General features: G+C 49.3%; 1 protein-coding gene across 6 annotated transcripts in view; it reads left to right on the top strand.

Annotated features, from left to right (window-relative positions):
• The first annotated feature begins 1,990 nt into the window (after positions 1-1,990).
• Positions 1,991-16,877, top strand: part of CCDC85A (coiled-coil domain containing 85A) — a 169,707-nt gene continuing 154,820 nt past the window's right edge. For all 6 annotated transcript variants that reach the window (XM_036334504.1, XM_036334503.1, XM_036334502.1 and 3 more), the window contains exons 1-2: positions 1,991-2,274; positions 13,757-14,708. In XM_036334504.1, the coding sequence (XP_036190397.1) occupies positions 2,017-2,274; positions 13,757-14,708 (1,210 nt within the window). In that variant the 5' untranslated portion in view covers positions 1,991-2,016. The remainder of the gene's footprint in view (positions 2,275-13,756; positions 14,709-16,877) is intronic.

The following is a 16,877-nucleotide window of genomic DNA, read 5'->3' as shown; positions in this document are numbered from 1 at the left end:
TTTCCCTGTCCTTTGAGAAACATTCCTGGGTGGTAAAACTGGTGAGAAGCTGGGAGATCTACATCTCAAGGGCAGAGGGAGTTTTCCAGAGTAAGTGCTGTAAGGAAAGGGTGAGCAGGGACCTAGAGCCAGGAAGAAACCTGTCTAAAGTTTGGTCAGGCTGAGGGGAACTTGAAGGCTGTCTGGGTCAGAGGAGTTTTCCTTGCTCTCCAGGAACCAGGTCTCAGAAGTTCCCGACTGTTCATCTCTTAACAGGTGGCTGCTTTGTCAGGGGACATACAGACTAGCTGGTGGAGGGACTCGAATTTAAATGCGCATCCTGGTGGCGATGATTCTCTCTGCACCCTGGTTCCATGAAGCTCCGTGGGGTGAGTCCTTGCAGTTTTCTGGCTCTGTCTCCATCCTGGACAGCAGAGCACTCACCTAAGTGACATGCCCACGACCAAATCCAAGAGACGTTTTCAGCTCAGAGATGATTCCATACAACTTCACAAGCGGGTTGAAGGGGGACGAGGGAAGGGGCTCTTGTAGCCCAAAGATAGAACCCAGGGACAAGGGCACCCCTAGTAGAAATTACCATCATAATAAGCTGAACGGGTAAGGAAGGAAAATGGAAATCTTTTTGGCTGGCATTTCAGCTTGCCTAAGGGACCATGCTTTTCTCAGAGGGGAGGTGGCCTGACCTTAAAATCCAGGCCTCGGGAAGTAGGAGATGAAGGTATTTTATTTTCCCCTTTAAGGCTTTGATGTTTTTCACATAAAAATGTAAAAGATCCAGTTCCTTCCCCTGAAGCTTCTTAGCAAAGTAGCGGGTTTTTAGAAAAGACAAAGGCCTGGGGGTGGGTGGTGTCTGAAGAGCAGCGCCCTGAGGCCTCTTTCCCCTTCTCAGAGCACGAGGATTTTTAAAAACGTTCCTTCCCCAAAACACCCCGCCCCCTTCTCCCCCCACCGATCTCTTCTTTATTCTCCAAAGTACAAACAGACGGTTACCCCTCAGGCCCTGCTACCCATCTTCTCTGAATCCCAATGCCTCCAAATACCAAGCTTCTCTCCTTTTGGTCGGCAGCTGTTCCCTCTGCCTGGTCTGCGGAGGGAGCTTCTTTGGCCACACGGTGGCGCGCGCGAGCCTCCCAAAGCCCAACACACATTTCCCCCCCGCCCCCCCTTTCCCCTTCATCCACGCAGGAGGAGCCGCGCCCCCGACCTTCCCTGGCGGGATAGCGGGGGGCGCGCCCCCGGAGCCCGGGATGCTGTAGAGCCGCTGCAGCGTCCGGCCGGCGCGGGAGGGGCGACTGGCTGCGGACGGCCCCGGTTCCAGGCTCCTCCTCCCGCCGGCCCAGACCACCCCCAGCCTCCCCCCACCCCATTCCCCCTCGGCTCCACTCTGCGAATCCCGGCTTCCCCCAGCAGCCCAGGAGCGGCGGCGGGCGCAGCAAAGGCGACTGGAGGAGCGCAGCCTGCCGGCCGTGCCAAGCCTTCGGGCAGCAGCGGCGGCGTCCCGAGAGCAGCCCCGGAGGTGCCGCGGAGTCCGACGCGCCCTTGCAGGACCGGGAGAGGAGAGAAGCCGCGGGCTGCAGCTGGGCAAGGGGGAGGCAGGCGCACGCGTGTGTGTGCCAGAGTGTGGGGGGCGACAGTCTCGAATTAGGGCGGAGGAGAGGTCAGGGGAACAGGGGCGGGGCGCCCTCCTCTGCGCCCCCGCCGTCCCGGAGGTTCTACCGCGGCGGCGCCAGCTCCTCGGCGCCCCTCACCATGGACTTGCGCGGAGTTGGGACGCGCCTCGGCAGCCGCGCGCGGGAGGCTGCCCGGCCACGGGGGTGCGCGGGCGCGCGCGCAGGGATGGCGAGGTAGGATGGCCGCCCAGCGCGAACCTTGTGGCCCCAACCCAGCGGCCCCCGGGCGGTGCCGCTGACTCGCCAGAGCGCACAGGGTGTGGGCGGAGGCGGCCCCACCGCGCCCGCGCCTTTGGGTGTCGCTTTGCCTCTTCCACCCACTCGCACCTGCCACCGCGCGGATACCATGTCGAAGGCGGCCGGAAGCGGAGCGGCGGCGGCGGCGGAAAGTTGTCCCCCAGCCTCTGCTGGCCCATCTGCGGCCGTGGAGGACCTGTCCAAAGTGTCGGACGAGGAGCTGCTGCAGTGGAGCAAGGAGGAGCTGATCCGCAGCTTGCGGCGCGCCGAGGCCGAGAAGGTGAGCGCGATGCTGGACCACAGCAACCTCATCCGCGAGGTGAACCGCCGCCTGCAGCTGCACCTTGGCGAGATCCGCGGGCTCAAGGTGAGCTGAGCACGGGGCTGGGCGGGGCGGGGCGGGGAGGGGAGGCTCCACAGAGTGGGGAGCGGGGCGCCCCGGGAAGGTGGGGCCAGGCTAACTTTCCCTCCCTCCGTCAACAGGTGATCCTCCCCATTCTTCAGGTCAGCACCCCCTGTTCCCCATCCCTGCCCTTTGGAAACTTTTACAAACTTTGGAGGCGTCGAGCTCTTTCCCATTTGGGACGCCCAGCGTCGAGCTCCCTCTTGGGGTCCTCTGTGGCGGGAGGAGCGGGCGCCTGGGATGCTGAGAGGCTGGGAGGAGGTGATGGGTACGCGGAAAGCTTCGGTTACGGTGCTGGGTTACATACCTGCAGGGAAAAGGCAAGCGAGGGAGCTAGTCTAGGGCATCTTCGCCCTTGGGGATCGGGCATAGGAAAAGGCTGCTCCAGCGCACGACTACCCTGGCGGGCGGAGGGTGAGGACGAGGTGCCAATGCCGGGGCGAGGGGCTGGCGGGGCGTTCTGAGAGAAGCTGCGGGCGCCACCCTCGGAGCTGGCCTGTATCACCCGGTGCAGAAGAGCTTAAGCTCTGCCTTCATGCTCTCTACCTGTTCCCGTGCCTGCCTTCTCCCTGAATTCGGATGGCGTCATCTGGGTTTGTCAGGCCCCCAGGAAGCGCCCCCTGTGCCCCCCCCCCGTTTTATTTTAATTTAACCTTCCGTGGTGGGAACAGCAAAAGGACTCAGTATGGGAGGCGCAGGGTTTTGAAAGGTTACCCCAAGTGTCAGGGATGCTTGCTTTTGGAGCCCGCCCTCCCCGCTTTGCTACTAGGAAAAAGAAAAGAAAAAGAAAAAGGAAAAACAACACCCGTCCTCCCCAACTTTCTTTTCTCCTTGGAGAGCTCTGCATGTGCCGGCGCTGTGCCTGCCGGCGCTGGCTGCCGCTCACCGGTGGCCAGGAACCGCCCTGCGGGCGTGCACAAGGAACGAGCTTCCTCTCTGACTGCGTGTGCTGGTGCCTCCTGGTATTCCTTCCTCTCATTGTTCTGCTTTTGTTTATAGGAAGCCAGACACAAACGCAATCACTGCAGGGACCTTAGGGAGCAAATTCCCGCAGGCACATGCTGTTCTTGTCCCCTTTCCACTCCCACCCACTTCTCAGGCTGTAGACACTTTCTTCACTGCCTCAGCGCTCCAGCTCTGGGTTTCCTGGGCTCAGAGGAGTGGGAGGAGCAGAATGCAGATGCTCACCTGCGTGCTGGACCCAGCCTAGTTGGAGCTGGTCCTTCCCTAAGGCCCCTACTGACTCTCATATAGTCCCTAGAGTGGGTGCCATTAGGAAGATCCCACAGTCAGAAAAATACCAAGGCAGTTTCCTTTGGCTTAATTCATTGCTAATGGAGTATTTATTAAGTACCAGACTCTTGTGAGATTAGACAGGCTAGTGTAGTGGGAGTATCATCTCAGAGGTGGGTTTGTATTTAGAGTCCTCATTTGCCAGGAGGGTGAGTTTGAGTAATTAATTTCTCAGAGCCTCATTTTACTCATCAATAAAATGCAATAATAATAATCATCTCCAGACATCAAAAATACAATTAAACTACAGAACAACCATCATGCAGAACTATTTGAAATCTAGCTGAATGGCAGTCCTACAACTAAGGATTTTAAGAAGAAGCCACATTGACACTAGTAGGAGGGGTGGAGACCAAACAGGCTGGTCCCACACTCAGGTGTGGCAGATAAAGCTCAGCTTCAGAAGTACCCAGAGTAGCGAGGGGTCCCAGCCCCACACCAGAACATCCCAGCCCAGATTTCCAGGGCTGGGAAGAGAGATCCATATAACTTCTGGCTGTAAAATGCAGCAGGGATTTTGGCTGAGTGAGAAGGAGGGCTGCTGGAGTCCCAGGCAGTTTCTCTTAAAGGATCTGAACATGGATTTACTTGGATGCCCTCCCTTTGAGTTCCAGCACTGGGGAAGCAGCTGGAAAGGCACCAGGGACATACAGGGAGTAACTATATTATCTGGCATTAGGGCGAGAGCTGGAGGGACAGCTTTCTCCCAGATACAAGTTCTGGCAGAAGCCATTGTGCCTTTTCTAAGCCCTTCCCCCACAGACCTGGCAGGCAGGTGTCAAATCAGAGTCTCCATCAACCTGACTATCACTGTTTGTCCTACCCTGGTGATTTCCTGAGACCCTGCCCCACCAACTTTTGGGCCCACACAAGCTGTTTCCAGTGGTTTTTCCATGTGAATTGCCTGTTTTGTCTCATGCTTCTGACTTTCCTAAAATTTCTCAAATAAGCAGCATCTGGTCTTGGCATACCCTGTACTGCCCTCTAAGTATCCCCAGGGCCAGCACAAGTGGCAGCCAGCCTTGGTTTGCAGCTTGGCCTCACCTGGGCACCTCCAAACCCAGAAAAGTGGCAGGCTTCTGCAGTCACTTTGTAGCTCATACCAGATGGCCCCAGGTAGAACACAGGTGGTGGCTACTCTTGGCCTGCACCTTCTGGGAGGCCCCAGCGCCAGTGAACCTGGTGGACAGCTTCAGACCACATCCAAGCACCACCCAACCACCTCCACAAGTTACACACTCAAGTGTTGAACTCTGTGGGCACCAGAACCCCTCAAGTAATTCCTGCTCCTTGGGCTGGGCCACTGCACTGCTGGTCCTCCATGGTGGTTGCAGCGAATCCTTGCAGCTGATAGGCCTGGGGGTAAATCCCTCCCATTGATGTGCCGACAGTAATCAAGGCTCAACTACAACAGGAGGGTGTACCAGTACACAGCCCACAAGGGGGAAGCACACCTGGAGTGCACAGCTTAGGTGAACGGGGAGGCTGTGCCACTGGACCATATAGGACACCTATTACATTAGGCCACTCTACCAAGCCTGGGAGATGTAGCAGCTCTATGTAACACCTAGAAACAAACACAGGGAGGCTGCCAAAATGAGGAGACAAAGAAATGTCCCAAATGAAAGAACAGAACAAAACTCCAGAAAGAGAACTAAACAAGATGGAGACAAATAATCTACTAGATGCAGAGTTCAAAACACTAGTTGAAAGGATGCTCAGTGAACTTAGGGGAAGAGTAGATGAACTTAGTGAAAACTTTATCGGTATAAAATAATACATGGAAACCATAAGAAAGAGCCAGTCAGAAATGAAGGATACACTAACTGAAATGAAGAATAATTTACAGGGAATCAACAGTAGAATAGATGATGCCAAGAATCAAAACAACAATTTGGAATATTAGAAAGCAAAAAACACCCAATCAGAAGAGCAAAAAGGAAAAAGAATTTACAAAAATGAGGATAGTATAAAGAGCCTCTGGGACAACTTCAAGCATTCTAATACTTGCTTCATGGGGGTGCCGGAAGGAGAAGAGAGAGAGCAAGAAATTGAAAACCTATTTAAAAAAAATAGTGACAGTAAACTTCCCTAATCTGGTGAAGGAAATAGACATTCAAATCCAGGGAGCACAGAGAATCCCAAACAAGATGAACCCAAAGAGGCTCACCCCAAGATACATCATAATTAAAATGCAAAAGATTAAACACAGAGAATCTTAAAAGCAGCAAAAGAAAAGTAGTTAGTTACCTACAAGGGAGCTCCCATAAGACTGTCAGCTGACTTCTCAACTGAAACTTTACAGGCCAGAAAGGTTTGGCAAGAAATATTCAAAGTTTTTGAAAACAAGGACCTATACAATGTTGCACTCTTGTATTTATGTTTCTCTCCTGCTCCCTTCTCTCTCTAAAAATTAATAAGCCTGCCTGGCTGGCATGGCTCAATGTTTGAGCATTGACCTATGAACCAGGAGGTCATGCTTCAATTCCTGGTCAGGGCACATGCCATTGTTTCTGGCTCAAACCCCAGTGTTCAGTGTGCAGGAGGCGGCTGACCAATGATTTTCATCATTGGTCTCTCTCTCTCTCTCTCTCTCTCTCTCTCTGCATTACTTTCATATATATATTAAAAGTCAATAAACTATTCTTTTTTTTTCTTTTTTTCTTTTTTTTATTGCTTAAAGTATTACAAAGGATATTACATATGTGTCCATTTCCCCCCCCCCCCCGCCCTTGACAGTCCCCTAGCCTCCCCTATCCCCCAGTGTCTTATGTCCATTGGTTATGCTTATATGCATGCATACAAGTCCTTTGGTTGATCTCTTACCCCCCTCCCTCCTGCCCCCCAACCCTCCCTGGCCTTCCCGCTGCAGTTTGACAATCTGTCTGAGGCAGCTCTGCCTCTGTATCTATTATTGTTCAAAAGTTTATAATGGTCTCTATTATCCATGAATGAGTGAGATCATGTGGTATTTTTCCTTCATTGACTGGCTTATTTCACTTAGCATAATGCTCTCCAGTTCCATCCATGTCGTTGCAAATGGTAAGAGTTCCTTCCTTTTTACAGCAGCATAGTATTCCATCGTGTAGATGTACCACAGTTTTCTAATCCATTCATCTACTGATGGGCACTTAGGCTGTTTCCAGATCTTATCTATGGTACCATCTCACACCTGTCAGACTGGCTATCATCAACAAATCAACAAACGACAAGTGCTGGAGAGGATGTGGAGAAAAAAGGAACACTTGTGCACTGTGGTGGGAATGCAGACTGGTGCAGCCACTATGGAAGACAGTATGGAGTTTCCTCAAAAAACTGAAAATGGAACTCCCATTTGACCCTGTGATCCCACTTCTAGGAATATATCCCAAGAAACCAGAAACACCAATCAGAAAGGATATATGCACCCCTATGTTAATAAACTATTCTTATAATTAAAAAAAAGCAAGGACCTATAACCAAGATTACTCTACCCAGCAAAGCTATCAGTGAGAATCGAAGGCCATATAAAGAGCTTCCCAGACAAGAAAAAGCTAAAAGAGTTCATCACCATCAAACCAGTATTACATAAAATGTCAGTTAAGGGGTTTTCTTTAAGAAGAAGAAGAAGATAAGGAAAAAGATTTAAAAAATATGAACATCAAAATGGCAGTAAATACATATCTATCAACAATTGAATCTGAAAAATAAAAATAAAAAAACAAGCAGAACAGAACAGACTCATAGGTAGAGTGAACATTTTGACAGTTGCCAGAAGGGAGGGGGGTTGAGGCAATGGGTGAAAAAGGTGAGGGTATTAAGAAGTACAAATTGGTAGTAACAGAATAGTCATGGGGATATAAAGTACAGCATAGGGAATATAGTCCATAATCTAACCACTATGTATGGTGTCAGATGGCTATGAGATTTATTGGGATGATCACTTAGTTATATAATGTCTAATCACTGGGGGTACACCTGAAAATAATATTATATTGTTGTCAACTGGTGATTGAAAAATAAAAATTATTTAAAAAAATAACGGGTTGTGACAATAAGTTATGATAAAGTAGGGGAAGATTTAACCATGGACGTGACTACAAAAAATGGTAGTTATTCTCACTAGGAGAGGACACATCTCCGGGATCTCAGTTTCTTAGGCAAAGTTGAAAAAGAAAAAGTATGGTTTATAAACCTCCAACTTAATCTTCTTCCAGGGTTTAAACTATAATGTAACTTGGAACCCTCCAATTTAATCTCCCAGGGTTTGAACTATAATGTGACTTGGAAGAATTTTAAATTTATTAGTGAATAATATGGCACATTGACATAATAGCTCAGAAATACTTGAAATTCTTTTAATATGTGTAGATTGATTGTGTATGTGTGATCACTGTGTGAGTGGTGGTGGTGGGGGGAAGGGGGGCTGGTTTTTATTCCTCTAGCCTCATTCAGAAAAATACTTATTAGGCCAGTTAAAAGTGGTCACACCCCAAGTAGGGAGGTCTCCTGGTGGCCTAGCTTTGTGACCTGGCATTAAAAAACTTCCCAGCCCACCTCCTTATCAAGTTAAAAAATGATGGGGTCTGATTACTTTCTGACATAGCCTCTACTCCTCCTTCCCATCATCCCTGAACAGCTGCAAGGTGGTATCTGCAAGACCTCTAACCCACCTCTCAAGAGGCTATTTTAGACCCTGCTGAGAGGCCAGTCATCTCCCTTCTCTTCATCATCTTGTCGAGGGAGGCTGGACACCAAAGTGATCTATTAATGTGGTTGGCTGCGTAATTCTGGAAGGAGGAGTTTTTTTTGTTTTGTTTTTTTGCCTTTGATATTTGGCATTCCCAAGTGAGGACTAAATTTAGGGTAATTAAGGCCATAACACTTTTTCTTTTTTATGCCCTTTGTGAACTGTCTTTGAAATTGGATCTATATATTTTCAAGGCTGCTCAATGTACTGCAGCAGTAGACATAGGGAGATGGGAGCATCAGTTCTCTTTCTTTGAGGGGCCTGTGACTCTCTCCAGTCACAGGCTGACTTGTTTGTATTTAAACATTTGGGAGGCAGTGCAGTATGGGGCAGTGGAAAGACAAAGGATTTGGAGTCTGCGATCTGGGTAGCTTGGGCAAACTGTTAACCTCTTCGAGCCTCAATATTCTCATCTGCTAATTGGGGATACTGATACATAGGTGAGGACATGCCAGTGAGGCTAAATAGCTTTCTCAGGGTCATACTGATACAAATGTTCAACATAGGCTGACTTTCTTTTTTTTGGCTGGTTGACATTCTCTGGTTAGAATATGTGCTCCTGGAATGGGTGGAGGAAAGAGATTAGGGTTCTGATGTCATAAGGAACTGGATTTCTGAGAAGCACATTTGTTCATTGCTGACCATGTACCATGACTCAAGCTGCTATGACCTGGCATTTTAGGAAGTGGGGTGGGTTTGGGGGAACTGATCTTGGCAACACATTAATTTCCCCCCTTATTCCCCAAAACACTGATTTCCCATCCTGCAATGATGAAAAATAGCAAAAACGATTCTCCTTTAACCACAGAAACATTACTTAAGAGTCTTATGAATAAAATTTTGGGTTGTGTGCTATGAGATGGTTTAATCTTTTAAAAGTCCATTTTAAACAGAATTTTAAAAATCCATCTTAAATGTCCATTTTAAATGTCTGGTGGCATGTGGCAATGTTACAAGGACACTTCGTGTTTTGAAAAAGAAAGCCCAGGTCTTAATGTGGCAGATTTGAAGAAGCTGGCTCACAAGGTTGTTATCAAGCTGGTTGCTTAACTGTCCCTCAGAAGGCAAAGGAAATAGCTCAACATTGAAGAGTAAATACTATTCTCAGGAAAACTAATAATAGGAAGAAGGAGCTGTCCTGGAGGAAAGTGAATGGGCCAATACCCATCCTTTTCTCCCCAGCCTGGAACTCAGAGAAGTATTTGTTTCACTCCATTTGGAAAGGGCATTAACGCCTTGAAGCCTGCAGTGGTACAAGTCCTGTTTACTTCCCAGTTCTGGGGAAATCAGAATAGTTGTAGGATAGTCAGAGGGAAGTATTTTCAGACAGAAATTTAGTTACAGGAAGAAGAACATGACTTGAACTTTCTATGAAATGCCAGGATTGAACTAAATGTGGAATAATTTTTGAAGCTTAGAAAGGTTAATTTTGTTTAGTATTATTTTCTCAGAATGTCCACAGCTTCTGATTTCCCTTAAAGCATCAGTGTCAAGGGATAATTTATTCTGTTACTACTGTAGACTCCAACATGGCAGTAGCTAGAGCTGTATTCTATTTAAACACAGGCCTAGGACTTTAAGGGGTTGGTTAGTCCATAAACATATTAAGTGTTCACTCTATGCAAAGCACCCTGCCAGATGTGTCAAATATGCAAATAAGGACATAGGGATGAACTCTGGCCTCCAGAAGCTAAGATATCTACGTTAAAAAAAAAAGATGCCCAATGAGTCCTCTAGTTAGTGTATCTTATAGTCAGTAAGCAGAGTGGGAAAATTCTTTCATTCATTCATTCCTGGTGCTTCTGTACTCCAGGTGTCGTTCTAGGGTTGGGGGAGTTTCTTAGAGGAATTTCTCCTTTTATAAGTTCATATAAGGGAGAGGATCATATTTTCTAGTTGGAAAACTAGACAAAATTAGGGTTCAGAATGAGCAGACCTAGAGGAAGTTAAAGGTGGCCAAGGGTTCATTCATTTTCCCTGGCAAAGGGGAGGTGATGTGCAGGGTTATAAAAGGGTTCATATGCAGGAGAGACATAACCTGCAGGGAGTGTTTTTGGAGATCAGTCTGGCCAAAGACAGCTTGGACTGGAGCAGGTGTGGGAATGGGGAAGACCAAGGGGCAGAGGCAGACCAAGACAGAGGCCAGGTGAGAAGCTTTTGGGAATTCCAGAAAGTGGCATTGAGAAGCAAAGGAATGGATGGGTGTTAGAGACAAGGAAACAGGTGACGGTAACGCCAAGAGTTGGCAGTGGAGTTGAACACTAAGCTGCACAGATCCTCCTCTTCCTCAGGCCTTGACATCATCTTTGGAGGTACAGGGCGTGGTTGACAGATGTTTTCTAGTTTATTTTTTAAGTCAGTAGCAGGGAAAGTGTTGGAATCAGTCTGAATTTAAGAGAATTAAGGCCCCACTCTGAGTACCTCTAGTTCTGGATTAGATGACAGAGTCACAAGGCCAAAAGTTTTCAAGCTTTGTAAAGCAGGGGAAGTCTTAGGTAGCCACCTCTGTTGCACCCCCACTGAGCCATGGCGCTTTAAGAAACTGTTACCCCTTTTATACTATTTGTGTGAATGGAGCATAAATGGGGACATCTCAATTAATATTTAAATTCCTGGGTTTCAGGTATCTACAGTAGGGGTGCAGTGTTCTGGATGCACAGAGGTGAACAGAATAGATGGTGCGAGGGGTCAGGGCGAGGTCTCCACTCTCATGATCAGTTTTTTTAAAAAAATATATATTTTATTATTTTTTTACAGGGAGGAAGGGAGAAGGAGAGGGATAGAGAGTTAGAAACATCAATGAGAGAGAAACATCAATTCAGCTGCTTCCAGCACACTCCCTACTGGGTATGTGCCCGCAACCAAGGTACATGCCCTTGACCAGAATCGAACCTGGGACCCTTCAGTCCGTAGCCCGACACTCTATCCACTGAGCCAAACCTGTCAGGGCTCTCATGACCAGTTTGATGAAGATGAAGACATGACTAATAGCCACACTCAACCATATATGATTACAAATTGTAATAAGTGCAACAGAGGCAAAGTCTAAGGGATAATGGTAGAGCATAGGGCAGTGATGGTGAACCTATGACACGCGAACTCATTTTTTTGGTTGATTTTTCTTTGTTAATTGGTATTTAAATATATAAAATAAATATCAAAAATAGAAAACTTTGTTTTACTATGGTTGCAAATATCAAAAAACTTCTATATGTGACACGGCACCAGAGTTAAGTTAGGGTTTTTCAAAATGCTGACACACCCAGCTCAAAAGGTTCGCCATCACTGGCATACGGGGTAGTGGTCAGGGACAGCTTCTAGGGGAAGTGACAAAGTAAGACCTAAAGGTTGTGTAAAAGCCTGGGGGAAAGCATTCCAGTGAAGGAGGGGAAGGGCTTATCCCTTGAGGTCAGAAACAGGGCATGTTGGTGGGGCTCAGTGCATGATGGGAAGGGGATGTTCTCACCTTCTCCATTGCTACTATGTGTCAAAGCCACCATCATCTCCCTCTTTCTGGACTAGCCTAGTAGCCTCCTAGCTGGTCTCTGGGCTTCCATCTTAGCCTGTCTCCCTCTCTTCTACCTGCTTCCCCCCACCCCCTAGCCAATCTATTGCTCACACAAAACTATGGTGATTCTTTATAAATTGAATCATATCCTGTCATTCCTCTATCCTGTGCTCACCCATTCAGAGTCCTTCCCGTGGCTGACAAGGTGCTGCATTACGTGGCCCTGATACCTCTCAGACCTCTTTCCCACCTTGCCCTCCTTTCTCTCCGCACTGTGGCACACTAGCCTCGCTGCAACGGGAGACACATTTGTCTCAGGGCTTTTATACTTGACATTTTCTTTGCCTGGCATCATCTCTCAAATGTTTGCTCCTTCATTTTGCTCAGGCCTTTGCTGAACTCTTTTTCATTTTTGGAGAGATGCCTCCTCCTCCTCCTCCTCCTCCTCCTCCTTCTCCTCCTCCTCCTCCTCCTCCTCCTCCTCCTTCTCCTCCTCCTCCCTCCTCCTCTTCCTCCCCCTCCTCCTCCTCCTCCTCCTCCTCCTCCTCCTCCTCCTCCTCCTCCTCCTCCTTTTTAAAAAAGGTATTCTTTAATCTGTTTTAATTTTCTTCCCAGCACTTTTCTCTACAGGACATTGTGTTCTGTATTTGGTTTTTGCTAGTCTTTCCCATTAGAATGAAAGCTGTAGGATGTCAGGGTCTTGCTGCACACCAGCTGGACTGGTATCTGGTACATAATAGGTGCTTACTAAATACTTGTGAATGAATCAATGACTCACCATTCATGTTGGAGAAGTAGGCAGGCCCAGAGGACTGGGGGCCTCATGAGACTTGAAAGATTTTGCACTTTATCCTAAGGGCAGTGAGAAGCTATTAAGGGTTTTAAGCACAGGAGTGATGAGATGAGATACATTTTGGAGTTAGATTTCAGAAGACTCATTTAGCTCAGAAGTGGAAGGCAAGGGAGAAGGAAGCACCAGCACAACGACAGGTTCTTCTGAAGAACAACAGGATGGGTGGCCGTGGCATTTGCCGAGAGGTGCGATTTGGGGAGGGCAGTTTGAACATGAGCTCAGCATTGCTGTGTTTCATGTGCGGTGCCTGGGAGATGTGTAGGGGATGTGGCCAGTGGCGGGTTGGATGTACAGGACTGAAGAGCCACCAGAGGGCAATTGTGCTGTTCCCTCTGGCGGGGGAATTGGGGCTGGGAATCACATGCCATGGGCTGAAAGCCTAGCCAGTGGTCGGCAAACTGCGGCTCGGCAAACCGCGGCTCGCGAGCCACATGCGGCTCTTTGGTCCCTTGAGTGTGGCTCTTCCACAAAATACCGACTTCTGCGCGTGGGCCACGAAGTTTCAATCGCGCTGCACGTGTGCGCCCGCACATGGTATTTTGTGGAAGAGCCACACTCAGGGGGGCAAAGAGCCGCGGTTTGCCGACCACGGGCTAGGCAGTGCTTGTTTGTGAGATGAAAGGCCTTTTCAGCATTTCACAAGTTGGGAGCAGCCATCTTTCTTCCTTGAAGGTGGGACAGGAGAGTGGTTTTTTAAATTTTTTTATTTTATTAATTCCCTGTTAATTCAAAGCTGCTCCCTAAACACTGAATGGATGACCTTGGACAAGACAAACTTTGCGAGGTCTAGTGTTTTCTCCTGTAAAAGAACCGTAATAGTCATTGTCCACTAAGTGTTTTGGTGAAAATTAGATGGGATAATACACAGAAAGCATTAGACAGGGAGCACAACTAATACCTATTATTTTTAGTTTTATGGAAGCTACCAACCTGACGCTTCCTCTCACCTTCTCTCCTCTGGTCACAGGAGGGGGGACTGGCCAGTTCTAGGCTGCCTCTCCTGAGTCTAAGCCTGATGCAGCCTCACGCGCAGGCTCCTGAGTGGTTGTCTCTCTCTTTCCAGGATATCAACCAGAAACTGCAGGAGGACAACCAGGAACTGCGGGACCTCTGCTGCTTCCTGGATGACGACCGGCAGAAAGGCAAGAGGGTGTCCCGGGAGTGGCAGAGACTGGGCCGCTTCACGGCCGGGGTGATGCACAAGGAAGTGGCCTTATACCTGCAGAAGCTGAAGGAGCTGGAGGTGAAGCAGGAGGAGGTGGTGAAGGAGAACATGGAGCTCAAGGAGCTCTGCGTGCTGCTGGACGAGGAGAAGGGCGCGGGCTGCGCGGGCAGCCGCTGCTCCATCGACAGCCAGGCCAGCCTGTGCCAGCTCACCGCCTCCACCGCACCCTACGTGCGGGACGTGGGCGACGGCAGCAGCACCTCCAGCGCAGGCAGCACCGACAGCCCCGACCACCACAAGCAGCACGCGAGCGGCGGCAGCCCCGAGCACCTGCAGAAGCCGCGGGCGGAGGGCAGCCCCGAGCACACCAAGCACAGGAGCACCAGCCCAGAGCACCTACAGAAACCCAGAGCCCCCGGGACCCCAGATCACCCCAAAGCACTCAAAGGACCCAGCCCCGAGCACCACAAACCCCTGTGCAAGGGCAGCCCTGAACAGCAAAGGCACCCGCACCCAGGCAGCAGCCCGGAGACGCTGCCCAAGCACGTGCTGAGCGGGAGCCCCGAACACTTCCAGAAGCACAGAGCCGGGGGCAGCCCCGAGCACGCCAGGCACAGCGGGGGGAGCCCAGAGCACCTGCAGAAACACGCCCTCGGTGGCAGCCTGGAGCACCTCCCCAGGGCCAGGGGCACCAGCCCGGAGCACCTCAAACAGCATTACGCGGGGAGCCCTGACCACAAACATGTGGGCGGTGGAGGCGGCGGAGGAGGCAGCAGGGAGGGCACCCTCCGAAGACAGGCGCAAGAGGAAGTGTCGCCCCATCACCGGAATGTCTACAGTGGCATGAACGGTGGGTCAGTACGTGCTGGGGATTGCTTTGGCCGGGCAGCTCAGTAGAGAGATCTGGATGATAAAGGGCAGCCCAGCCAGATTAGAAAGTGCAGGCGCTGGCCAGGGGGTGGGTTGGGGGAGGAGCAAATATTTGCCCTAATTCATCATGTGTGCTTCTTCCCCTCGATTGGATTTAGTTTATACAGTTATGAGTCAAGTAAGCTTGGAGAAAAAGAGGAGGGGTTAGGGGAGGGAGAGGAACAATAATTCCTATGGGCTCTGAGTAGTTGGGGTGAGATTTATGGGAACTGAAGATGAAACCAACCCACTCTAAGATTCTTCTATCTTGAACTTGAGCATTTTCCTAGTTGTGTGCAGTCTCCTGCTGGAGCTCACTGGTGAAACAGGTGACCAAAAGGTTTTCTAATCCAATTATAGTAAACTAGAGGTCTAGTGCAGGAATTCATGCATGGGTGGGGTCTGGCCGGCCTGGCCCGAATTGTGGCAGCCAGCTGGGGGGAGTGACCGCAGGCCTGCCCCTGATAGGGGTGGGGGGGCCGATTGGGGGCAGGGCAATTATGGGGAGGGGCTGTGGGTGGTGGGCTAGCCTCCCCGCCCCTGAATGGGGTGGGGGGAGCTGATGGGGGCCAGAGGCCTGGGGCAGGGGCCATGGGTGGTTGGCCACTGGCCTTGCCCTTGATCGCAGTGGGGGGGACGATAGGGGGGCGGAGCTGACTGGGGGAAGGGGCCGCACGCAGATGCAGTAGTGGGAGCCCATGGGGGTAGAACTGACTGGGAGGAGGGGCGGCAGGTGGTTGGCCGGTGACCCTGCCCCTGATCAGGGTGGGGGGGCCGCCGATTAGGGTGGGGCTGGGCAGGAGGAGGGGCTGCAGGAGGTTGGCCAGCTGCCCCCCCCCCACCCATCGGCCAGCTAGCCACAGTGGGGTCATAGCCACTGGTCATTAGGCATTCTGGTTGCTGGTTCATATATATATATATATATATATATATATATATATATGTATATATATATGTACATATATATATACATATATATATGATTATTTATTATGAAAACCAATATCATTAAAAAGGAAGTATGGTGTCCCTAAACAGGCTTGATGCTGGGTTGCCTGAATGCCTATAAATATGCTTTACTTGACCTTGAAGATTTTTTTTTTTTGGTTTTGGGGGCCTTCGCATGAATATGTGACTTTACTTTGCATCTAAAATGTATCAACTGATTCCCTTCTCTACTTACTCAAAACCACCCAACCCTCCCAACCAAACTCCCTGAAACGTATTCTAAATAGCACGCTCTTTGATTTCAACATGAGAAATATTTTTCGGTTATCTAAATGTTCCTTTAAAAAAATGTACAGATGTGTTTGGACACTCCTTTGGTTTCCACAGCATGATATGCACTGCATTTGCTGAGGTTGCTCTAAACCCAAGTTTTTAAACCATTGGAAGAGGTTTAATTTTCTGCATCTTGGTTCTGAAACCATCTTGAACTCGAGAGGGGAAAAAATAATTTCTTCAAAAAACAAATGAAAAACCCCTTACCATCCTGTTATGTTACTTATGGTTGAGTTGGAACTAAAATGATTGGTTTTGTGAACTGTGGGCTCTTTTCATTCAAAATATCTGAGGTTTCTCACTCTATTTGAAAGCTGCTCAGGAGTCAGTGGCAGTCAGCTTTGAGCTGTGGTGGCTTCCAATTTTAGCAGCAACACAATGGGGTAAATTTTCAATGTTGTACTTGAGGATTTACCTGTTGGATTCCATTTCATCCTAATCCTTTTCTTGTAGTGCTGAAAATTGACTCCTGAAGCTTGGCTTCTAATGCATCCAATGTTCTCTTAAGCACACATGGAACTAGAAAGGGTGGGAAAGGTCGGATGGTTGGTGGTTTGTGTTGGAAGATGGAGACAGGGAGAAGCCAATTCTCCCGTTGTGTAGAGGCCTCCTGGCTGACTGGGGCTTTTAAGTTCACTGCGTGTCACTCACTCTTTCCAGGAGAGGCAGAGATGCTGCCGCGATGCTGAGGGCAGCCTTGGCTGTGCAGCTCTCACAGGGATGAAAGTCATTGAGAAAGATATTTTGGTTGTGTTACTACCAAAGATAGGTCATTGACATGAAGCTTGTCTTCAGGGGGTAATGGGTTAACAGGAAGGTGATGTTAATG

This window comes from Myotis myotis, unplaced genomic scaffold, assembly GCF_014108235.1.
Source record: "Myotis myotis isolate mMyoMyo1 unplaced genomic scaffold, mMyoMyo1.p scaffold_m19_p_14, whole genome shotgun sequence".
NCBI classification, from domain to species: Eukaryota; Metazoa; Chordata; class Mammalia; order Chiroptera; family Vespertilionidae; genus Myotis; species Myotis myotis.
This window is presented reverse-complemented; position numbering and strand designations above follow the sequence as displayed.